At 36.6% G+C, this 26339-nt stretch overlaps 1 protein-coding gene across 1 annotated transcript in view; it reads right to left on the bottom strand.

Annotated features, from left to right (window-relative positions):
- Positions 1-3146: 3146 nt before the first annotated feature.
- Positions 3147-26339, bottom strand: part of SOAT1 (sterol O-acyltransferase 1) — a 77694-nt gene continuing 54501 nt past the window's right edge. The window contains exons 8-16 of the mRNA XM_007480882.3: positions 26018-26096; positions 22053-22134; positions 20117-20162; positions 18070-18199; positions 15389-15486; positions 13903-14001; positions 12184-12319; positions 11686-11831; positions 3147-7809 (exon numbers count right to left, since the gene is read on the bottom strand). Coding sequence (XP_007480944.1) covers positions 7753-7809; positions 11686-11831; positions 12184-12319; positions 13903-14001; positions 15389-15486; positions 18070-18199; positions 20117-20162; positions 22053-22134; positions 26018-26096 — 873 coding nt within the window. The 3' untranslated portion in view covers positions 3147-7752. The remainder of the gene's footprint in view (positions 7810-11685; positions 11832-12183; positions 12320-13902; positions 14002-15388; positions 15487-18069; positions 18200-20116; positions 20163-22052; positions 22135-26017; positions 26097-26339) is intronic.

Raw genomic sequence — 26339 nt, 5'->3', positions numbered from 1 at the left:
GTGAGAACATCTGCTTTACTGAAACTGTAGAATCAAACATAATCCTTTCACTATGGTCTTTCCTCAGCCCTCATCAAATGCTCTGCACTGGGAATCAGATACTCTTCCAGGCCTTCCAAGACAGTTATGCATTGGTCTCCTCTACTTTTCTAAACACCCGATTCATTCAGTGTCTATCCTTTTCCTGATAACTTAATGGTGGTATTCCCTAAAGTAAGTCTTGGGTCCTTTTCTTTCCTCTCTGCAATCTCTTTCTTAACAAGATTACCTGACCCCTCTTCTGCCACCTTACTTTACCTGCATATTCCACAGGTACCCCAAAACTCACTTATTCAAAACCAAATTTATTATCTTTCTGAAGCAGACTAATCTACCTGATTATTTCTGTCTATTGCTTGGCTTCCCAAGTTAGTATGTCTTTGAAATTTTCCACTTCCTCTCACATCAACACAATTGCCATGGTCCTGCTTATCCCATTTCTAAATTATCCATCTAGATCAGATTTCAGTAATATATATAGAACTCTCAGGTAAGGCTTGACACTGGGTAGGTGCTTAGTAATTGCTTATTCCCCTCCCAGAAGGTCACTCTCTCTCTCTCTCTCTCTCTCTCTCTCTCTCACACACACACACACACACACACACACACTGGAAAGAGAAAGTCTTAGAGAAGTCACCCACTGCCTCCCTTCTTGATCTTAGATTTTGTCGAGAGGCAACTAAATTTCCTGCTCTGGATCCTCCCAAAATCCCAACTGCCACCTTTCCCTTTGAGACTTAGTTCACTCCTCAGCCCTGATCTTGAAACTAGTTCTCCCTTTTGGGGAATGGCACAATTCTCCCCAAATCTTTAGTCTCTTTTGATATCAGCAAGTAAGCAGACCTGATCTAAATGGTGACACTATTCTTGAGAAAACAGGGTAGGGAGAGTGAGGGTGAGGAAAGTGGGAGATAGGAATCCCTGCAGATTAGCAACTGACCTCCCCACCTCAAAATCCTGAGGGATTCAGGCTGTCTGCCTGACCCTCCTTTTGGTCAGTTGTTGGGTTTGTCCTTCCTCCTAAACTAATCTGGCTTTGAGATGAAGTTCAGGACAATTTGGTGAGAGATCTCAGTAGATGGCTTCCTATAAAGTCCCCGTCTACTTTTGTCTGCAGCTGGAACCAGAAAGATTTAGGGGTTCACTGGAAGGTAGTCAGTATCCAGAGGGATCCTCCGTCTCAGAGGTCCTCCTCTCAGACCGTCCACTCCAGGAGAGAGCTGACTAGAAGCAAGCTGACAGTTTTGAATTCTCTCAATTCTTCTTTCTAGAATTTTGAGTCTTCCTTGCCCTTCCTGTGCTTGGGCTGTTCTTTGCACTGTTGGATCTGATTTTTTCTCTCCTTTCCTAACTTCTCTCTTACAGGACCCAGTCAGGTCTCTGTCCACTATCTCACACTTACTGTCCATCTGAATCACTCCAGTAGGGTTGGCCCTTCCCAGGCTTCCTTCTACCTAATCTAATCTACCATTCCAACTGCCAAAAGAATCCTTGAACCTGGATCCATCCCTGCCTCTCCTCTACTTAAGCTCCTTGTTGACCACTGATGCACATTTAATCTTCCCATCCTAAAAATAAGGCCCTCTACACTTGGCTGCTGTAACCCTTCCAGCCTTCTCTCTTAACTTCTCTACTCCAGCCAGCCTGGCCCATCCCCTGCCCTATACCTTTAATATTGGAGTCTCTTTCTGGTGTTGGGGTCATCTGCCTCGAATGCTACACTCACATCTACAGAAAGGTTATGAGCCGTTGTATTCATTGGCAAGGCATCCATTATCCAGATTTCCAATCAAGTAATGCTGTTTTGGATACAGCCCAATGATCTCAGTAGTGTCTCTGGCACATATGGGAGTCTTCCTAGAAAGCTACAGTATTCCCAACTGGCTAATAATAGCATTATTTAACACCTATAAAATGCCAAGCACTTGCCAAACATTACAAATATCCATCTCGTTTGATTCTTTCAATCCTAGGAGGTAGGTGCTGCTATTATTCCCATTTTATGGATGAAGAAACAAACCCTGGCTCTATATCTGGGGCCCTAGCAAACATCTGGCAGCTGCCACAATCATTTGTGCTATTTCCTCTAGCTCTATAATCTTTCTTTTCTTTGGTTAAGTGATTTATATTTGCTCTCTGCTTGTTTTCTCAGATATGTTTACACATTGTCACCCCTCACCAAGCTCTTGGTTTTTATTTCTATTTTAAAAATCATACCAGTTTTCTTTCTTTTTTCTCTTTGGTTCATCAATACCTTGATTTCCTAAGTTTCTTAAAGTGCACATTCAACTTGCTAATCTTCTTTTGTTAATGATGGGAAAATTCAGTGGTAAAGGTGGTATGGCATGTTACCAAGGAAAGATTGTTTCCTAGCTGTAAGATCCTGAGCAACTCACTTGACTCCTAATGTCTAGCTTTTTACCCCTCTTCTGCCTTGGAACCAATACAGAGTAGTGATTCCAAGACAGATGATAAGGGAGAGAGGGAGGAAGAAATGGAGGAAGGAAAGAAAGAAGAAAGGAAGGAAGAGAGGGAGGGAGGAAGGGAAGAAAGAAGAAAGGAAGGAAGAGAGGGAGGGAGGAAGGGAAGATTGCTAAATTGATAGTATAGGATTATTGTGACAATAAAAACGCTCTATAGCAAATGCTGTAAAAACTTCAACATATATTAGTTCCAAGAGAAATTCAGTGTTTTAAACTAAATAGCAACTAATAACCATTCTAATTTGTCACAAGGGGCCCACTGAATCCCTAAGTGGTTCATTTTCCTTTAAATCTTATTCCAAGTCACTCTTACTCATTATTTATGTATTTTAATAAAAAAGATACATGTTGAGTATAGAAAAAGGAGAAACAGAATCTCATTAACATTATATAAATGTGTATGCACACACATACATCAAAATTACTATTTTTCTCTAACTTATTTCATTTTTGAAACTAATCCTATCTAAAACACCAAAGGAAGTACAAACAAAATGTATAAGGAATTTATATGTGGTTCCTGCCTCTTCTGCAATGAAGCACTGATTTCTTTTCATTAAGAAAAAAATTAAGAGAATTTCACCGAACTCAGTTATATTTTAAATAACAACACAAAAGCTGGTATTTTTCCAAATATATTTATTATATTCTTCATGTGAGCAGTATTTCTCCATTTCCCAAATATTTCAACGTTTTAAAAAGACATCGTTTGTTTAAAAAGTCAATCTGAGTACAATGCATACTCAACAAATTGTAGTACCAGTGACTAGACAAAGATTCAAGGGGAAAAAACAACCAGGAACCCAGAAAAATCAGATGAAAAAGGATCAACTCTGATAATATGTAAAAATAACTTCAGCTTTGAAGTATACCTTCAGTTTTCCTTGGAATAATATTATGGATAATGTACAATGCTTGAATGGTCCACCCAAGGGAAGCTGCTGCTCCGGCTCATGCAGTAAGTAGGATCCCCACTGGGGGACAACCAGCTTGTTCCTTGGCACAACTGCTCTAAGCTTCAACTCTACACTGTATTACTGCTAAAACGTCAGCATTCGTTGGGGGGGCCAATGTTCTCACGTGACAAATGTATTTAAAACAAGACAGACGACAAAAACACACCCACCCACCACTTGAGAAAAATGAAAAAGAACATCAGAGACCACCAACAAGCAGCTGTTAAATAAAAGGCGAGGGTCCTTTACTGAGACCCGGGGCAGCTCTAAGTGCAAGGGGAAACACACTGAACCCTGCTCCTGAGTTCTACCAAAGCAGAAAGGCAAGTCAGTGATCATTCAATGGAGAAAAGTGTGAGGAAAACAGAGAAATTACGAAAGATGCTTTTGGGAAGAAGTACCTTCAGCAACTCTTCTGAATCATGTGAAAAAACACGCAGGTATGGCTATCATGGAAAAGTCTTTATTCCTATTTCTAGAATTAACCTTCTTTTCCCACAAAAAATGCTGCTTCCTAAAGATCTAGTAAAATATATACAGAGGGAGTTAGGTGGCTTGGCGGAGAGAGAGCCAGGCCTAGAAAAGGGAGGTCCTGGGTTCAAATCTGACCTCGGAGACTTCCAGTCACTTAATATCAAGTACCTAGCCTCAACCACTCTTCTGCTTTGGTGACCTCTAAGACTTGATACAACAAATTTCTCTCCTCGCCTTCAATCTGCCCTACAAATGTTCCTAGTAGTTCGTGATTTATATCCCAGTGACTTTAATTTAGTGGCTACAGCACTAACTCTCCTCACTATCATAACGTGTGAGGAAGTTTGAAATGCAGTGTCACAAAGGAAGACAATGCTGATTTTCCCTAGAGGGCCAAAAATATCTGAATCTCCATTGTATAAGAATATACGGAGCCCGTCTTAGAACAAGGAAGAAGTTACAAATACACTTTTATCAACAGTGGGAATCTATTAGCAATAATACTACCTCCAATAGAGAGATCCAACTTGATTCAATTAACGCGGCACTCCTTGTACTCTAAGTGTGCACTTTGGTTTCCAAATCCCCCTAAATCACTAAATAATAGCAAGCTCCTCGAGGGCAGGGGCTGCTTTTACCTTGTTGTCTTCCCATTGCTTATCACAGTTTATCACACAGTAAGGAATAAATGCTTAATGGAGGGGGGGGGGGGGGCGTCTAGAACTGATTTCATTCGTTGTATTGGCTTACAGACTAACAACTGTTCTGTAACCTGGAGAGATGCCTGTGCCTACAGAGACACGTCTGGAGTAGGGTATATGCATGCTATGTAGACAATACTGCTGAAAGTAATTGCTGGAATAAATTCTGCCTCAAGGGAAACTATTTGATTCTAAGAAACACACAGGATCCATTTTCTTTCAAATAGAAGAAAAAAGAATTTTTAAAAGAACCTAAAGAGGAGGAAATGGGATTAAATGTGATGGTCCAAAGGCCCACTTTACATTTAACTTGTTTTTGCTATTTTCTGTAGGAAGAGGAGAGATGCTTAAGAGGTCAATTCTAAATCTCCGATTAAGCATAATTATGCAATACAAGCCTTATTCTACATTAAATGGATTTCCTATAATGTTTTATCATTTTTCTGCCAGAAAGTCCTCACAGATCTAGAGATTACATTTCTCTCCAAGGACAAAGTCAAGCTATTTTCTTTTCCAGAGAGGACATTTATAATGATCAAGATTTTCTAAAATCATACTGAGCAACAGTAGCTATGCTATATCACCTATGGAAAAATTCAAGTCATGAAATAACACAATAGTAGAAAGTTACCTTCATATTCACTCTCAAGGGAAAATAAAAGTTGAAATGATTTTTGTGACTCCGAATGCACCCACATCGAAACATAAAGCTTTTGTTGACATGCCAAACTTGCACACGGGAAGCAAGAGCACCTTCAAACTAGAGGGTTCTGCCTGAAAGGGTTTCGAATTATTTAGATCCCAGACAATTGCTACTTTACAGTTAGAATGGAATTAATCTGAGCAAAAAAAAAAAATTTTTTTAATGGCCAGGCATTCAGTGATATTGACATAATTAATCTCTACATCTCCATGAGATTAGAATTAGATATTGAATTAAAAACTGTAAATTAAAGCATGTAAATGCTAACCAAAAGCTCCGGGTGAATGAGTTGACATAGTTAAAAGAACTTGCTCTATTTACCCTCCAACCAGAGTTTCGTTTCGTCCAGGACTTTAAAATAAAGAGAGATGGGGGCATCTGGGTAGCTCGGTGGATTGAGAGCCACACCTAGAGACAGGAAGTCCTAGGTTCAAATGTGGCCTCAGATAATTTCCAGCTGTGTGACCCTGGGCAAGTCACTTGACCCCCACTGCCTGCCTTTGAACCCATACACCATATTGTAGTGTAAGGGTTTAAAAATTTTTTTTAAAAAAAGAGACATTCCACCCTGTATTGTTTCAGAAAACTCTTTTCAAAGTAATCATTAAGGGAGGCCAGAGGCTCATTTCAATGTGGGAAACAGTCTTTTGAGGATTGTCAATGGTAACAACTTTGGTCTTATGAAAAGACATATTTGATTTTCAGAAGGCATTTGGAATTAAGGTTGGTAAATAAGGTAGTTGATAAACCTGATTACTATGTTGTGAGTCAAAATTAGATATGATTATAAAATAATAAGACTGATTTTCCCAAGATGCTTGAAAAGTACCTCCAAAGGCAATTTTCAAAAGAGGAATTTAAATATTTTTTTGAGCAATGACCATACACCACAATTAAGTATATAGTTTTTACTCAGTTGACAATAGAGAAAAACAGAAAAACACCCAAATAAATGTACTATTACTTGTTGGAAATGCAGTGTTATTCTTTGGATCACAGAAGTGGTGCTATACCAAGAATGCAGAACTTTCTTATCACAAAGATCTGGGTTCAAATCTCGTAGTCTAGCTGCATGACTTCAGGAGACTCCTCTGAAACTTCCTACTGCTTTGGTGAAGAGAATCTCCAAATTCTTCACATATCTATAAACCTGAGTCAGAGGCTGAACTTGATGGTCGAATTCTAATATTTTAAAACCAAACAGTCACATTTACAATAATAGCAAAATTCAAACTTTCCCTCTGGCAGACCATTAAAAGACATTATGGAAGAAACAAAATATGACATGGAATAACATCTATCACTGAAAAGTCATGACGAAAACCATGCAGGAGCCGGCTTCTGAGTTAATCACTCAACTTACTAGGGAGGAAACTGACCCGGCTCATGATCTATTTACAGAATTTAGTCTGCATCATATTTTAAGATGATTCAATCTTGGAGAACAATAGTTATGGCAGAAGATAATTCGAAATAACACCAAACTAACCTGGATTTTAAAAAACAGACGCTAATTTTAATCTCTAAAAATCTATGTATTATTTCCAGTTAAATTCCAATGTTTATTTGGTCTCTAAAACAAGGAAACAAATGGTTAAGGAGGACTATGAGAAAAGCAAAATCACTGTTGCTTTTCTGTTTTCTCTCCCCACTTCTGGGCATGCTCAGGAAGAGATACAAATTTTAGGAATGTGAGCCTACCTAAGATTTACAATACAAAGGTTTACTTGTTTCACATAAGTCACATGGCCTCTATTAGGAAATAGAGAACCAATATGAAAATGGTAGCTTGAATTCAAAACATTTTTTAACTCAATTAAGTGGATTCTTAAGTTTCTTTTGGAATAAAAACAATACAAAAAAGTATTAAGAATCACCTTTCTAAAAATCAGTGACATAGGCTTTTAAAAATATAGTATTCCACATTAACACTGTTCTCTTTCAAATACATTTTTAATCAACACACATAACAACAATGTTCGGAGAAATAAGTTGCGAACAACAGATATTCAAAGCATGACCTTTTCACATGTGTTTTGGCTACTTCAGTCACTAAAAAACATACCCAAGTGTTTAATAAATGAGTACAGAGAGATAAATAACGAATGAACATAACCCTTAAGCTTTGTGTAGAACTGACTCGGTCAAAAATCTGTCTGTACCTTAGAGATTACTCTCCAAAGAGAGGAAAATTCCTGCTTAACAAGAGGCTGCTGGACTTCACTCATTATCTTGGCTTTAGGTGACTGGCATGGCACAGGCACCTTTTGGACGGAGTCCCTTGCAGCAACCCAATTGTACTCAACGCGGCATAGCTTTTTATTTCTAAGTAAAAAGCTGCTTCTCCAGAATCAGGTGGCACATACATTCAATCAAGGAAAAAAAACTTCAGGTTTTCAAAACACATAGTGACATGTCCAAGAGCGTGGTCTTATGTAGTCTAGAAATGTGGACTGCAAAAAAAAAAAAAAGATAGGAGGGTTAGTATGCAAGTGAGGGATGAGAGGGCAGATCTCTACATTACACATTTCTAAAATACCCAATAGGATTTCTGGTAGTTTTTAGGCAAAATGATAATGAATCACTGATTTAACCCAAATTTTAAAAATCAAATAAATTATATGATTTAAATGATCCACAGCAGGTTCATTCAATTCCTAGTTATACCTTACTAGGCATTTTACATATTGAAGGACAGTCACCTTTATTACCTCAGTTAATGAAGGCATGAAGAAATGAAGATAATACAAAGTGATAGACCCACACTGAGTACCCTCTCTCTCGAATTCCAATCAAAACTGACAAGAAGATATATATTTAGGGGGAAGCTAGGTGGCTCAGTGGATTTACAGCCAGGCCCAGAGACTGGGTCTTGGGTTCAAATCTAGCCCCAGATAATTCCTAGCTGCTTTGCCTACTAGCCCTTACTGCTCTTCTGCCTTTGAACCTATACACAGTGTTGATTCTAAGATGAAAGGTAAGGGTGTTTTTTTTTTTTAAGATCTATTCATTATAAATCTAGCTCCTGATAAAGGCATTAGAAAAGGCCAAAGATATCCACAAAGCAGGTAAACTTATTTTATTCTACAGGTAGATTATGTTTCTTCAATTAAGATATAAAGTTTGATAACTGTAAACATAGACAAGTAAACAGAAAATCTTAACAAGGTAGAACAAAATTTAAAAGTTTAAAAAAAGAAACAAAGCCTTTCTGATCGATATCTCCATACAGGCCTATCAGAAGTTTCTCCACTTTCTCTGAAGAGTTACCTAGAACAGCAAAAGGTTTATATAACCTGGCCAGGATCCCATAGCTAGTACATATCAGTCAGGACATAAACCCAGGTCTTCTGTACCCAAAACCAGCTCTCTACTATATTATGGCTATCCCTCATGTATCACCTCTTATCCTAGAATTTTATTAAAATAGTTGAGAAAGGCTTCAGGGAAAGAACAACTGGAATCCAGTGATCTAAATAAAGTTCTCAAGAAAGAAAGAAAAAGACAAAAGAAATAGTTCTAATGAAGGAATTCTGGAAGGAATGAAGAGGACACACAGGGACCTCAACCAACTAAAATTTAAAAAATATTGTTGCAAGATAAGTCAAAGAAAGAATATAGAAGGATAACAGTTCAAGTGGATTAGGAGGACTGAAATTCAGATGAGCCAAGGTTGAAGAGGAAAATTAAGGAAATAAAAAAGATTTTGTTTTTCTTAAGGCTAAAATGAGGAAAAAGAGGATCAAAGAAATAGTGGCCAAGACAATGATAATGTACAACAAAGAATAAAAAAGGACATAATACAAGTTAATACTCAAGACATTAGGTAGTCCAATGCTTAGCTGCTTTTAATGATTAGAGTTCAGGTCATCAGGCCAGATGAATTGCATCCAAACAGAGATGATTATATTAAAGGGTGTGACTTCAATTGAAGGCAGAATTCTTGACTGATTTATTCAAGGAATGGTGGGAGGACACCAGCAAACAGAGGAGGTGACTATCCAGGGCTTTATCAAGAACAGATCATGCCATATTAATCTTGCTTTTCTTTTTAATAACTCGTTAATAGACTGGTGGACAAAGGCAAAGCTGTAGGCACTGGTTACCCAGATTTTAGATAAGGAATGGGAAAAGTCTTCTATGCAATTCTTAGAGAGAAAGAAAACGTGGCCTTAATTTATCACTAGTTAAATGACTAGCCCCACAAAGCAGTCACCAACAATTTGTTACACAATAATCCAAAGCAATCCCTAAGGACTCATGTTAAAAAAATATAATGTTCTTCCAGAGGAAAAACTTATGGAATTTGAATCTAGATCAAAGCAAGGTTTTTTTTTCATTTTCTTTTTTGTTTGAATTTCCTTCCACAAAAGGATTAATATCGAAAAATTAAAAATCTATATCAGATTTCTTACCATCTCAACCTAGATGGGGAAGTAGGGTGAGAATTCAAGATTCCAAATTCTTTTTTAAATATTGGAAACTGTTTTTATATGTAAAAGGAGATGAAATTAAATAAATCTGTTACCATCTAAGAAGCAGCTGTTATATCTGTGTTGGACCTTGAGTCAAGCGATTGTACATTTTTTAAGATAAAATATTAATGGTAGTAAGCTAACAAATGCTTTGCATATAAGATTTCATTTGACAAAATAGCACACTTATCAATTACAAGTTCAATGTGAGTCAACTAAGAGGAAGAAACCAGGGAAGTTTCATGGAGATTTAGGTTTAATGTAAAGGGAAAAGAATCCAATTAGAGCTATCCAAAAGTGAGATGGTTTGCCTAATAAGGTTCTGGTTTCTCCCTTACCAAAAACCTTCAAACAAAGGCTAAATGATTACTTATCCGTGGCCGGGGGCGAGGGGGAGAAGCCACCCTTCAAGGTGTTGGGTCAGAGAGGGAGAGGATTCAAAAGACTTGAAATTCTCTTAAAATGTTGCAGTATTTTTATGTATAATGGGGGGAGGAATAGGATAAATTTTAAAAAATAATAAATGTTTTACAGAGAAAAAAATTGGAATCATTTTTTGGGGGAAGAGTTTTAAGTGCCAAGTAAAAGATTTTGTATTTTATCTTAAAGGCAACAGAGCCCAAAAGAATAGGGTTTAAGAAGTCAGATTTTTTTTTTTTAATGTCATTCTGTAATGTCATTCTACAGGGAAGAGAGTGGAAGAAGGGAATTCAACAAGCAAGGATGCTACTGCAGTAGTATAGTTAAAAACTCCTGAAGGCCTGAATAAGGTTAGAGAAGGGGAGTAAGAGATGGGGGAGACGTTTATTATGGAGGCAGAAATGACAAGACTTAGCAACTGATTTCATGAGAGATGAGGAAGAAGGATGAATCAAGAATGACTCGGAGCCTGAAAACGGTTGACTGGGTAATGATACTCTTACAAAAAAAGGGAAGGTTGCAGGATTCCTGGAAAAAGGAAAAATAATGCAGTTTTATTTTTAACATGTTAAGTTTTTTATGTCTCTGGGGTATGAAATTGAGAAAGAAAAAGAAAAAATGTAAAATGACTACAACAATATAAGTGGAGAGACTCACTACCACCAAAAAATCAAAACTGAACATGAAAAAATTAGAAAGAACCAGCTTGGTCCCAAAGATGTGAATATATGTTGGAAGCTCCTCTCCTTCCTTTATGTAACCCTATGAAAAGTTAGGGAAGAATATACAAGTCCAGAATGATGTTGGGGGTGCACTGGGTGAGTGTGGCTGTTGTCTTTGTTGAATTTCTTTGTCTCTTAAAAAAAATTTTTTTTTTAAAGATTTATTAGAAGGAATAGCTCTCTGGAGAGAGGTTCTCTGAGGGAAAAGTAAGTCATAAAGACAACAGATATCAATAAAATGCATTTTTTAATTAGCAAATCTGAACATATATACTCTTGTGTATGTTTGATACGATATTTTTTCTTTGTTAAGTCAATGCCACTGACACAGATCTCTTTCTTCTACTTGACTGATAAAAATAACCTCCTTCATAACTAAGACAAATCATTTTCCATTTTTTAAAGAATTAGATTGCTATAAAGTAAGCATGTACTATGTAGCAAATATCATGAATCTGTTTCTTTGTTTTTAGTTTTGTTTTTGATATTCAGCTATTCAACTTTCCAAAGCAATTTCAACTAAATAGAAATTCTATTTCCCTGGTGGGTGTAAGTGTGGGTTTATCTAGTACTAATTCTGAATTCTATTTCTGGATTCTCTAATCCACTTTGTTCTATTCCTGTACTTCTCTGTTCTTTTTCTAGTATCAGTTTTTTTTTTTAATTTGTCAATTTTGAGATCAGGTACTTAGTGTCCCCTTGGATTACTTACATTTTTTAAAGGGCACTGCTGACGTGCATACCACTCATGAGAATATAAGCACACTAGGATTCCATGCCCCAAGAAGAGAGATGTCCACATCATGATGTTCCAAATAGGTCGTTTTCGATTATCATTGGCAATGAAATTGAAAATCACTGGAAGATAGAAGCAAAGAAGACAAAAATATTACAGTTGAGGTTACCTAAGACAGTTATCATAATTCCTTAAAACCCAAAAAGTATCAACTGGGTATTTGCTACTGTACTTTTATTAGTTTAGTCAAGAGACCAATGAATAAAATGAAGCACTACAACTAATCCATCTATTTAGTAATGATTATAAACAGTTCAGGAATGGTCTTAATAGCATCAATACAGTAAAGGGGCTATTAATAATGGACAAGAGCCCCAAGATCACCTAGTCACCCAACTGAACTTCACCTATCGATTCCATTACTGCCAATGCCTCTTTCAGCAACACACCTTTGTCTCTTTTAGAAATACTTACTTCCAAAGAACATGAAGAGTACAAAGAGGACTGGATAGAAAAAGCTGAAGCACAGGGCCAGGGCATACTCATGCACTATGGCAGACACTGCAAAGACAGACATCATGGCAGCTGTTTTGAACCTCCTGCTAAAAAACTTGGGGGGTGGGGAGGAGAATGAAATTTAAAAGTTATGTCAGACATATAGCATTCAAAGACATTCAAAGAGATTCTTGGTTTTATGTTTAAAAGGGATTTGAGTCTTTCTATTTAAAGAGCCAGGAATATCTTTCCATTATAGTTGAAAGTTCATAATATGAATGGAGATAAAGGATTACTCTAAAAGAATTAAGTATGATCCCATAAACAAGGGTCTGGAAAGGAGGAATAGAAAGAGAAAGACAAGGAAAAGGGGAAGAAAGAAGTGTGCCAAAAGAACATGATTAAGATTATATACACTATATAATACCCTCATAAGTGGAGAGGCTACAAGCATAGGAACTTGGAAAGTCTTAGATGATATAGCCATTTGAGAAATCAGAAAATAACACATATCTGAAACTGGAATGTTACAGAAACTTAATTCACAACTTTCTAGGAGCATATCTACTTTAATCAAGTTGAATATATTTCTAGCACTACTGATTAGTGGATACATTCTTGTTAAAACAACTATTTTATGACATAAATAAGGCAGGTAGAAACTAAAGTATCAACTAGGGAATAGTAAACTTCTAGGGATACTGCCCTGAGTCCATCCATCTCATAAGCCAAAATCACTGAATTGTTTCAATGAATCAGTTAAATGCTGAGTAATACAAACTTCATACATGTCATGCAGCTCTGTACTAGGTATTATTGGAGATAAAAAAAAAGATTAAAGAAAGTTTCTGCTCTTAGGGAACACATTACAGTGTGTGCGCGTGCGGACAAAATGTAGTGAGATGATGGGGATTAGACGGAAGTGGGTGGGGACACTAGATGTTTATCCCAAAGAGATTTTTTTTTTAAATGGAAAATATCTCTGTACATAAATATTGATGGCTGTCCTTTTTATGGTGGCAAAAAATTGTCAAATAAAGGGGTGTCCCTCAATTGGGGAATGGCTGAACAAATTGTGGTTTATGATGGCAATGAAATATTATGGTGCTGAAAGGAATGATGAATCAATGGACTTCTATAAGAACTGGGAGGACGTCCATGAAATGATAGGGTGAAAGAAGCAGAACCAGGAGAACACTGTACACAATTAACACTGTGGGATAACCAAATATAATTAACTTTGCTACTAGAAGCAATGCAGGGGACAGCTAGGTGGCTCAATGGATTGAGAACCAGACCTAGAGACAGGAGGTCCTAGGTTCAAATCTGGCCTCAGACACTTCCTAGCTGTGTGATCCTGGGCAAGTCACTTGACCCCCATTGCCTAGCCCTTACCACTCTTCTGCCTTGGAGCCAATACACAGTATTGATTCTAAGACACAAGGTAATGGTTTAAAAAAATGATATGAAAAAAACCAAACAAACAAAAGTTGGTGGGGAACCAGAAAGGAGAGAAGGGCAGATTCAGAGAGACAGGGAAAGACAGAGTAAATGACAATGTGAGAAGTTAAAATGGAATACAGTCTCTTCCTTAGTGCACAAGATACCTAGTACTACTTTTGCTCCCCTAACAGTTTTTGAGAAAACAAGAATCCTAATTTTTAAAGGAGATCACATGAAATAAAACATGTAACTCACCCATAGGAAGTCTTTGTATGCATAATAATAGAGCCAGTCATGAACCACCACATTCCATGTTCTATAATAGTTGGCATATGATGTTGAGTTCCACCAATCCTTTAGGAAAAAAAATTTTTTTTAAAGAGAGTATACAGTTAAGGGGAAAAAACAATGTTGTTATTCCAACTCTGATCCCATTTGAAGTTTTTTCGGCAGACATACTGGAGTAGTTTGCCATTTCTTTTTCCAGATCATATTACAGATGAAGAAACTGAGGCAAACGGAGTGACTTACCCAGAGTCACACAACTAGGAAGTGTCTGAAGCAAGATTTGAACTAAGAAAGACAAGTCTTCCTGATTCCAGGCCTGGTATGCTCTATCCACTGAGCCACCTAACTGAAACTTATCCATATGTCATGGGCTATGCAAAATGGATCGTTCCCCGCAACCTCTCAAAAGCCAAGGTCATCAATTATTGGCTAATCTATGCTATACTGATCCCCACCCCCCAAAAAATCAAAAGCATAATTGAAAATATTCAAAGAGGCAAAAAATTCCTAGAACTACCTATAATAAAACCACTATTCAGTAAGAAGATGACAAATGTACTTCCATCAAGTTCTAACAATAAAGAACTATTCTGGTCTATTGTTTTCTCTACAGGACAAAGATATCACTTCCCCGAGAATGTGACAAAATAATTCTAAAGATATGAGACTAAAATTACAAAGTTGCATAAAGGATTGGTGACTGGAGGTTGAGAATAAACCAGAAGCTAGACATGAAAATTGCCTTCTCACTCCATAACCATTGTCTATGCTTCTCTTCCTTAATTATTAAAGTCTACTGGGTACACGAAATATAAATCTATTAATATGCAAGAAAAATTAATAGTAGTTAAATATGCAAGAAAAATCTTCTTTGGATATAAGGAACAGGGCCTTAAAGAACTGTCTCCCTTAAAAGGAGATGGGGTTAGAAAAAATAAAGACTAAGGTGTCAGATTAAGGCTAGACATTTCACACATAAGAATTATTTTAAATAAAATTTGAAAGCAAAATAAAGACCCCCTTGTTACATCCCTGAAAACATTTCATTTCAGAAATTTTCTAAAATCATTTTAAGGACCCCAGCAATGGAAAAATTATGAATAATCATTCATAAAATCTCATAATGCCATATATGAAGCAAGTTTATCCTGTTTTAATTAGCAGTCCAGTTCCACAAAAGGTACTAAGAAACTTTATAATTATAAAACTCAGGACTAAAAGGCACTAGAAAGGAAGAAGGAAAATGGAAAATGCTAGATAGAGCTAAAGCTATTTTTTAAAGTTCCACTTTACTGCTGACAATATTGTATAAAAGAATGTTTGTTCTCAATTTCCCTATTAGATAATTTACATAAGCTTGCAGATCTTCATGACATACAAAGTTAGCAATGAGAGCATAACACAAATAATAAAAAGAAAATGAGAAATTATCTGCTTCTATCAAATCTCTTACCCTATAGAACATCCTGTCCCCAAAGCGTAACATCTCCGCAAAAGCATTAAACCAACAGTGCAATATCGCAAAAAAGGACAGAAATAACATCAGCACACCTGAAAAAATTAGATAAAATGTCAGATTCCTTCTTGAGAGCTAACACTTTATAATGTAATAACATTAGCATTTGCTTAGTAAAAATTTTATGCTTAAAAATCCCAGAATGGATATCTCTCTTTTATCTTCATCCAACTGTCCTCAGGACTTGCAAGAAAGCCATTCTATTTGTTAATTGTCCAAAAACTGGCTTTTTGAGCTATGTGGTCACACTATCATTTGTGCATTGCATTAGCTCTAGTGACTCCCAAGTCTAACCCAGCTAGATTTAGAACACTATTAATCTTTGTTGCATTGTCAAGATTTGACACGTAAAACCCAGTGGAATTGCTCATTGGCTGTGGGAGGGGGAGTGGAAGAAGGGGAGGGAAAGAACATGAATCATGTAATCATGGGAAAATCTTCTTAATTAAAAAAATTTTTTTTAAGTAGGTAAAAAAGAACAACAACAAAAAATTCCTTATAAATGGTAAAGTACTATCTCATTCTCACATTGAAATGTATGACCTGGCCAATTGATTTTCTGGAAATCACCTTCTGATTTGTGATTATGATGAAGAAGACAGGGAAGAAACAACCAAAGAAATATGGCTATACAGAGAGAGCTCACCAAGGAGCTCAGATTAGAAGCCAATATGCATAAAAGAGGGAAGAATAACCTTAACAAGGACAAAAATCAAAGAATGTACAAATAACACAGGAGAGATAATAAACTGAAGCTGTCAGAAATACTAAGGATAACAAAAAGAACTCTTAAAACTCTATATTCAGTGCAAGAATAAAAAAGAGATGATGACAAAGAAATAAGAAAGAAGGCAGAATAACTCGACTGTTGCTGATCATCACTATCAGGATGAGATACTTATTAACATGAAAATTTGCAAGACAAGTAAAGCAATTGAAAAAAAGAAAGCCAAGACTGCAAGGGGCTCAATAGATAATGGGAGGTCCTGGGTTCAAATATGGCCTTAAATTCTTCCCAGCTGTGTGACCTATGGCAAGTCACCTAAGACCATTGTGAGATATTGATTCTAAGAGACAGAAGGAGAGGGAGGGAAGGAGGGAGAAAGAAATCAATTAAAATGAATTCAAATTTCTTATCCCAGAAGAATAATACCCATTGTTGGTTATCTCTGAGAAATTATGGAAAATTATGGAAAACTGAACATGAATTAATGTTCCCATTTTTTTTTTAAGATTTGGGGACAACTAGGTAGCTCAGACTGAGTTAGGCCCAGAAATGGGAGGTCCTGGGTTCAAATCGGGCCTCAGACAATTCCTAATTCTATGACCCTGACCAAATCATTTAACCCCTATTTCCTAGCCTTCACCACTCTTTTACCTTGGAACCAATACATAATATTTATTCCAAGATGGAAGATAAGGGTTTTTTGATAAATTAAAATAAAAAAAAACAACAAAAAACCATAGATTTCAGAAACTACAGATAAATTATCTTGAAGTTAATTCCCTAAAGTATGACAGGATATTTAGATATTTCATTTCCCTTCTTGAAAAGATTGCTACATCTTTGCCCAAGACAAAATTTACACTGACTTCAGAAAGGACTCTAACACTATCTCATCACTAATTCCAGCCCATATTTCTCTTAATTTTGTTCATAAGGAGAATAAAATATTATTGTATTCATGTAATATTTGTGTTCAATAAAATATATGTGTTCAGCTCTAGGTAAAAAAAAAAGCAACCCAAGAGAATACAACTAGAAAACAATGAAGAGTATGATGGAGGAGCACATGAGGTGACTTAATGAGAACTGAAAGTGTTTTGACTTGACGAAAAATAAAGAATAAGTTAGTAGTTAAACATTCGAAAGGCTATCATGTGAGTTACACACTTAATTTGTCTATCTTCTAGAATCTAGGAACATCTAGGATCAGAGAGGAGTTATAAGGAGGCAGATCCTGACCTGACATAAAGAACTTCCCAACAATTGTGCTTTTTAAAATGGAATGAGCTGTCTGAAAAGGTAGTAAGCTCTTTCTTCAAGAGGACAAAGAGCCAACTATCAAGCATGTTGAAGTGGTAGTGTCAGCAGTTGGTAGGAAATTGGATAAGCTGTTTTCTAAGGTTCCTCTCTCAGCACTTAAGATTTTATGACAACATATCCTCAAACAACAAGCAGGCACATCAATGATGGATTTTATATATCTATTTCTAATATGACATAAGCGTCATCACTGAAAAAATGAGTCCCTCAGATTGTCGATTATAGCCTCGTTAACATGAGGCATAAATCTACTCTGCTTATTATATTGAAACCAACATCCTATATTTTGTTACCCTAATTAGGCAAACAAATCTATGCAGAAGTACAATGCACAATATTCTTTTGAGACTACCACTGTAAGTTTGTTCATCTTTTTAAGAAAATCATTTGAAAATGGTCATCCAAGGCTTTGGCTATCTTAAATGTTCACTGATTTTTGTACAAAAAACATGAGGGGAAAAGTTTCTCCCCCATGTTCACCTTGGTCAAGTGAAGATTACACTATGCCCAAATGGCCTTCAGTAGCAATTTCACAATACAGCTCACGGCCTTGAAACATGGCTCTTCTTACCTGGCAAAATGGAGTTGAATATGCACAGAACCAAAACCCGCAAACTGAAGGGCTCTTGTTTGATATTCCGAAACAAGGGAACACAGAGTCTTTCAAAGATGTAATATGTATAAAACAAGCAACCAAAAACCTAGAACAAAACAACAATGAGCTTTTTTACCTTTTCTTTCCCTTATCCCCCACCTTGGAAGGAGGGAAGGGAGGGAAATGAATCTAGTTATTATTAGCACATAGAGTCTGGACCTATGATTTCTTGGTAAGGGAAATTCCTCCTACCCAAAGCAAGTCAGTACCTTTTCTGCAAATAATAGCTTCATATGTTAACTAAGATGGGAAGTGATTTGCCCAGGATTTCACAAAATTTGTGTCTGAAACTAGATTTATATCAAGGTCTTCCAGGCTTTGAAAGCAGCTTTATATCCACTCTACCAACATGTTTCCTCTGAAAACATATGATGCCAACAAAATAAAGGGTGTTATGGCAGGGTCATGTCTGATCATAAGTAAGCAGTAGATTTCCTTTAAATTACAACCAAATATCACCACCACCCTCTAAAATTTACCTCCTTGATCCTGTGGCCATTTTTGCCACAGTTCTTTTCCAACTCTTTCCCTAAACAACATTGTAAAAGATTATTTTGTCACCTGCTTTTTGTACCAGATAAAATACACTAATATGCAATAATATTTGTCTTAATTCAACTGATTTAAACATCAATTATAAGCAAGGTACTATGCAAAGCACTAGTGGTACAAAAAATGAAAAAATTACATGATGGGGGAGAGAGAGAGAGAGAGAGAGAGAGAGAGAGAGAGAGAGAGAGAGAGAGAGAGAGAGAGAGAGAGAGAGAGAGTCCCCACACCCCACCCATGTGTAAAACATAGCACACACAGATTAGGAACTACAAGATAGAATTATAAAGAAGAAAACAAAGGTATAAAAGAAAATCTAGTGATAGAAAAGCACTTAGTTACATTGGGGGAAGAAAGAAACCAAAGGAAAATTCATGGAAGTTAGCACCCACAGCAGATCCTGAAGACTCAGAAGGCTCTCAACAATACAGAAATGAAGGCAGTACGTTCCAGGCTGGACAATGGCTTGGGTAAGTCATAGTGGTAGGAGAGGGCTGGACCACATCAGGGAAAGAGTTAGTCATCCAATGTGGCTGGAATGTAGCATATAGGAAGCAATAAAGGACAAAATAAAGTTGAAAAGGTGGGTTAGAAGCAGAGAGTAACAAGTCTCAAATGCAAGCCTAATGAATATTGATTTGATATTGTTAGTAATAGGAAAGTACTGAAAGATTTTTTGAGCAAGAGAGCCATATAGTCAGCCTTTGCACTGGGAAGATGAATTTAGCAGCTACATAAACAGAGTGGAGAGTGGAAGAGAATGAATACAGAAAAGCCAGCTGGGAGACATTTTAACAGTTCAGTAAGAGGTGATGATGAATGTGTAGGTGAACACTCTCTGATAATCAACTGAAAATCTGATGTGGATTAAGTAGCAAAGATGGAGTTCTTCTGGATGAATGTTTCTTATTTTAGAATGATAATTATACTAATTTTAACATGTATATGTTACCTCAAGGTTTACAAAGTCCTAAATTTACAATGTGTAACTCGAGGTTTACAAAGTCCTGCATTTACAGCATCTCACTGGACTCTTCAAAATTACCCCATGAATGTGGTATTGCTATTCCAATTTCAAGAGGGGTTAGGTGCCTTGTCCAGCCAGGGTCACACAGCTTATATTTGAGAACTCGTTCTAACTCCCAAGTCCAGTACTATTCCATGTCATCAATGAACAAAAGATAAAATTGCAGCCTAGATAGAAAATTTACTCAACATACTTTAATTTACAAAAGAATTATCTTAGGAATAGCTAAACTACTATTTCCCCTTCTAACTGAAACTGTCCTACTTCAATCTAATTCATATAAATTGGGTTAATGCCTCAGCATTTCCAAAAACAAGTAAATAATTCACTCCGACCCACCACCAATCAAACTTGGTATTTATTAGCTGACTGACTCTTTTTGCTTACCTGTGCAAACCGGGTAGCTACATAACTCCATCTGATAGTGGAATTCCTAAAAAAGGAGAATTATCCTAGAGTTAGAATCTGGTTTTTTGAACTTGTGCACACAATCATTAAACATGACTACATATCTTCTTTGACACAAATAAGTTTTATCACTAAATTGAAGTAAGCTTAACTTAGCATACTTATTTTGGAGAGAATATTATATAATCAATTCTAAAAGACAAGTCTTGTTAGTTCTCCCTAACTAGTGCTTCACGTATATACTTATATACAATGCTTACAAAGCATCTCCATTATGAGAGTAAGCCCTGGCTTTCCCACTAAACTTTAGTGTTGTTCAGTCTTTTTATCAGTTATGTGCAACTGAAAAAAAAAAAGATACAGAAATGGTTTGCCATTTCATTCTCCAGCTCATTTTACAGATGAGGAAATAGGTTAACAATGTTAAGTGACCTGTCCAGGGTCACAAAGGTACCAAGTATCTGAGGCTGGATTTGAACAGGCAGGTCTTTCTGACTCCAGAAGCAGCGCTCTATCCACGTGGCTGCCCACTTAATAGCATGTTGTAAATATAGTTTTTGAACTTAGATCAGGTTCCACTGCTTAGTGAATTGTGTCATATTATGCACTTCAGGTAGCTATTCAGGTGCCCAAGCTAAAAGAAGTCAGGCAAGGCAGGGCAGAAAAGGTACCATGAAGAAAAATTAAGAATTTGAATATATTCTCAAAGTAAAACCTCAATTAATTGGGACTAAAAGAATTGTCAATTAACTGAAATTTATTTTCTGTGTAAATTTACTTATACACACACAAAAGTTTAGATTTTTGTCCTTTAAAAAGAAACTTCGGTCACAGATTTAGAATTGGAAGGGACCACAAGAGAGATCATCTAGCCCCAAACCCTCATTTTGTAGATGAGGGACTTGACAAGATAGTCAATGTCAGAGGCAAAATTTGAACCTAGATCCTCTAACTGGATCTTTCAGGAATATGTCAGAGAATAGGACATAAACAGACCTATCTAACCTAATGTTTGAATTCATTCCACAAAAACACAAACTACAGGCAAACCCATTTAAAGTACTTAAGTTTCCATTGGGATGGTGCCCCCAGCAGAGCTGGGAGCACTAGGGTCAGTCGGTGAACTAGTAGATTATCAAGTGCCTACTATGGGCCAGGCACTACTAAGTGCTGCAGATAGAAAGGCAAAATACAGTCTCCGCTCAAGGAGTTCAGTTTAATAGGAGAAATAATCTACAAACCACCATGTACACACAAAATCTGTATCCAAGGTCAATTGGTTGTATCTCAGAGGGAAGGCACTAAGTAAGATAAAAGAGGACTGGGAAAGGCTTCTTGTAGAGGTGGGACTTCAGATCAGACTGGAAGGCAGGAAGTGGACATGGAGACACAGTGTGCCAGCCAGGAAAGGCAGCCAGTGAAAATGCTCAAAGAGTATCATGTGCAAGGAATAGTAAGGAAGCCAGTAAAGAATGTTTATAATAATAATGTTCCATTATTACATCACATGCTCATAAAGTTAATGACTGATACAATATGTTCTGTACCGTTTAAAGACAAAAGTTCAAAACACTGGGGCAACAAAGTATTCTAATTCAAATAAAAACTCAATATATTCACTATCAGTAATTATAATAAAAAATATCAATAAACCAGAAACATTTTCAGAAAATTAAAACAAAAGAGGTTTTCTAGTAAAGTCTTAATAGATCACATTGTCTAGTTATCCAAAATACTCCATCCCAAATATTTTGGCTAATAAAAGGTTTTTATTCTCCCAACAGCTAGGACTTGGGTGCTTCCCAGATAACCACTTTGCCTCCAAGGTTTCTAACTTAGTGCAAAAGAACTGCTGATGAACAATCAATGTTTCAAGGTATCCTAGGATCCCCATTCACACTGTTCATTCCATTACCTGGGATAATTGTCTCTATAGATAAGAGTAGGTGCAAACAAAAAGTACAAGTACTGGCTGACTTGGGGTACTGGAACAGTGCCTGAAAAAGTAAAAAATGTATTAAATATCAAAGCGCTAGATTCTGCCTAATAAAAAGAGATGGGGAAATGATGATCTTTTCCTCTGGCCAACCTTCCTTTCCACCTTCATTCCTTCCCTCTGTTTTCCTGAATCTTGCCTATTTATTCTATAAAGATCAAAGTCCTCTGAGCCCTGGGAGTTCTCAGGGTACAAGCTGATGCTATTCATTTGGGGCCTATAACAGGATCACTTCCTATCTCCAACTCTATCCCACCCCCCACTTTACCATAATATATATTTAAAAGGTATCCTACAGAGATCACATGTCTTTGATTGGTGGTTGATTTTATGTAAAACTAAACTTACATTAAAAAAAATTTTCAAACATGAAAGATACCTATTTGAAAAATAATTAAAATGCAACAATGATAACTATAAATGCTAGTAAACATTGAAAAGGATGGCTCGAATAATCATTCAACAAGCATTTGTTAAAGAATTACGTGTGTTAAGAGCCACAGTAAAATTACCAGGACCCAAAAAAAGGCAAAAACACAAAATCGAGAGGCCTAGTTCTCAAGGAGTTTTCATGCCAATGAGTGAGAAATGTTACTACAGATATATACAAAATTCATGGAAAGGAGCCTTGGAGGAAGAGATGGCTGGAGGGAACTAAGAAGTCCTCCTGCAGAAGATAGAAATTAAGTTGACTAAAAGAATGTGGGATGTCAAGAAGCATAGGTGAGGAGGAAGAACTTCTTAGCATAGAGAAAAGTTGGTACAAAAGCAGGAAAATGGGAAATGAGAATGGCATGAACAAGAAACAGCAAGTAGGGCCAATATCACTGTGCCAATTAGTATAGGAGGGAAAAGTAAGGTGTGAGAGAACTCAATTAATGTGAGAAGACATTTTATTCTGTCCTAGAAAAAACAGGGAGCCATGGAAGAATCACTCAAAGAAGGGATGAGTAGGGGCATTGATATTGTCAGAATTACACCTCAGGAAAATCACTTTTGTCAGTTGTGCAGAGGATAAATTTAGTATAATAGTCATTTGAAGCAGGAGGAATTAAAAGGTCATCTTAAAAGCCATCTCCCAATGCATATATGTCAAAGGATATGAACAAACAGTTCTCAAAAGAAGAACTGCAAACTAACAATAACCACATGAAATAATCAATTCACCAATAAAAGAAAAGCAAGTCAAAACAACTTTCAGGTTTTGATGACATAAATAATATGTTCAATTATCATTAAATTAGGGAAAAAGTGACAAAAGATGTCACATAAGACAACGGGAGGGGTTATGAGAACAACTAGTGCACTGTTGGTAGAACAGTGAATCAGACAATCATTTTGGAAAACAATTTACTACTGAGCTTATATATCCATGGAGGCCACTGATAAGAACAAAGTCCCTATAAATGCCAAAAAATATTATAGGAGTATACTTTTTTGATAGCAATAGAGTATAACTGAGTTGTAAGAAATAACGAATGGAAAGAAGCATGGAAAGATATTCATGAACAGATGCACAGTGAAGTAAGCAGATGCCAAGAAAACAATTATATACAATGATAACAATGTAAAAAGAACTAAAAATTAAAAAATGGATGTTGCAAAATTATAAAGAATAAGCATGAAGTGAAAGAAGAGATGTGAGAAGTATGCCCAATCTACCACTCTGAAGAGGTGACAGTCCACAAGAGGTAACCATTGCATACTTTTCAATGTGTTCATCAGTTATATTGATTGCCCCTTCCCCCCTTTTCTTTATTTTTCCTTAAAAAACTTTGTTGGGGGCAGCTGGGGGGACTCAGTAGATTGAGAGCCAGGCCCAGAGACAGAAGGTCCTGGGTTCAAATCTAGCCTCAAACACTTACCAGCTGGGTGACCCTGGGCAAGCACTTATTTGCCCAAGTGACCCTGGGCAAATACACAGTATTGGTTCTAAGACATAAGGTAAAGGTAAAAAAAAAAAGACTTTGTTATATGGGATGGTTCTCTGGATATGGAGGGATACTAGAGGAAACTATAGTTATGTAAAAAACAAAAGACATCAAGAAATACATATACACATATATATTTATGTATGTATATACATATACACACACATACATATATATAAAGGTTTTTGCAATTTGCCTAAGTGAGAAGGTGGTACCTATGTGACTAGAGAATAATGTGGAATAAATAGAAGAGATGCTGGGAGGATAGAAATGGCAATATTTGATAACTGAGGGGCTTATGTGGGAGGAAAGTGAAGAGAATGCTTAAGCTGTGAACATGGAAGCCTGGGAAATGGTGATGCCCAACAGTAACAGAAGTTCAGAAGACAGGAAGGTCTTTTGGAGATTATTATCAAGTTCTGTTATGGTCAGACTAAATAAAAGACACCTATAGGATATCAGATTTAAATGTCTAATAGGAAATTAAAGAGGAGAAACGGGCTCAGAAAAAAAAAAGACTAAAGCTAAAAAGATATATAGAGATTTGAGAATTATGTATATAATGACAATTGCCCCTCCTCAACCCCCCCAAAAATAAAAGGCCCAGAACAGAACTTAAGGGAACACTTACCATTCTGGAGCATGAGAAAAGGATCGAGAAACATTGGTAAGAGAATGAGCAAAAGAAGAATGTCATTAAAACTAAAGAGAGAGGGGGCAGCTGGGTGGCTCAGTGGATTGAAAGCCAGGCCTAGAGACTTGAGGTCTTCCTGGATTCAAATCTAATCTCAAGACACTTCCTAGCTGTGTGACCCTGGGCAAGTCACTTGACCCCCATTGCCTAGCCCTTAGCACTCTTCTGTCTTGGAACCAATACACAGTATTGATTCCAAGATGGAAAAGCATCAAGTGTAGGTAGCTTTTAAAGGAAATGAAAGGAGAGATAAAGAATGGTATCTAACAAGGATTCTAAGATCAAGGAAGGGCTTTTCCAGGACAGAAGAGCTGTGAATAAATTTTAGTCAACAGTCAAGGCAACACCCATTTATTATATAATGCAATGTGGCAGGCAATCGGGAAGAAACTGATTACACTGTAGAGACAATTTGCTAGAGAAGACAGAAAAAGATGAGATCAAGAATAGAGAATATGGGATATTAAGGGCACTAGAGACGGATAGCTCCATTTTTTCCATGAAGCATCAGATAAAGCTGGCAAAGGTGGGAAGAAACCTGAAGATAAATGAAAGGGTGTGCAAGAACAGCAGTCATTATGCCTAGAAGCAGTTACAGAAGAATAGAACTGCCCCATAAGAATGAGGGTGCAGCTAAAATTAGGTAACAAATGCATAGCAAATCCATTGAACACACTTCTCAAGCTCTGTTGAGTAACAAGTCTATAAGAAGGAAGAAAGCAAGAGGTTTGCAATTTGGCATGGTATTACCAGTGACTGGACAAAGGGGCAAAGGATGAGAATTGAGGAAAGTATGCAGTTGAAATGGCTCACTCAGAGTGGAAAGGGGAAAAAGTGTAGCCAGTACAGGGGTGACAGCCTGGGAGAATGATGAGCAGAAAGGGCTCAGAGGACAGAGAATAGAGTTGGAATAGAAAGTCATAAAGCTAAAATGTTAAATATTAAGAAACCTTGGCATTTATGAAACAGGCAGAAAAATTATAGGCAAAATCAAGCCCATGACCATCTCTTTATGTAGCTCAATCTGTATATGAGGTTGAATAGAAGACTGGGAATTTAGAATATAAATAGTATTCTATCCATTTCAGGTTAAAGAATCCAGTTAAGACACCAAAAATAAGTAAATCTAGAATCCCTGCAAAGACAACTACTTTAAAATTAAAAAGATTAAAAATAAGCTGTTATTTAATGCAATGTGTATACTAGTAGGGTGCAAAAAAGGTTCCCTTTTCAAACCTATATGTAGTAGGATTACTTACGTGATTTTTCCTTAGCAGCAGCCAAAACCCGAGGAACATTCTCCCGAATAAATGAATGAGCTTTCATAATGAACCGTACCTATTAAGGAAAATATTTAAAGATCTTTTACTGTTCTTTTAACTCCCAACACCATTATGACAATCTAACATCAAAGAAATTCTCTTATGCCTCTGATTCATTCTGCAAATATCTGTCCCAGATTTATTCTAAAGGTAACACTAAAAGATGAAACAAAACAAAAAAGTCAACTAAAGATGAATACTAGTAATTTTAAGGCATTTTTCATTATTATACCTACTCCAATTACACTGCCATGACCAG

The sequence above is a fragment of the Monodelphis domestica genome, chromosome 2 (assembly GCF_027887165.1).
Source record: "Monodelphis domestica isolate mMonDom1 chromosome 2, mMonDom1.pri, whole genome shotgun sequence".
NCBI lineage: Eukaryota > Metazoa > Chordata > Mammalia > Didelphimorphia > Didelphidae > Monodelphis > Monodelphis domestica.
Note: the sequence above shows the minus strand (reverse complement) of the source record. Positions and strands in the feature narration are given on the sequence as shown.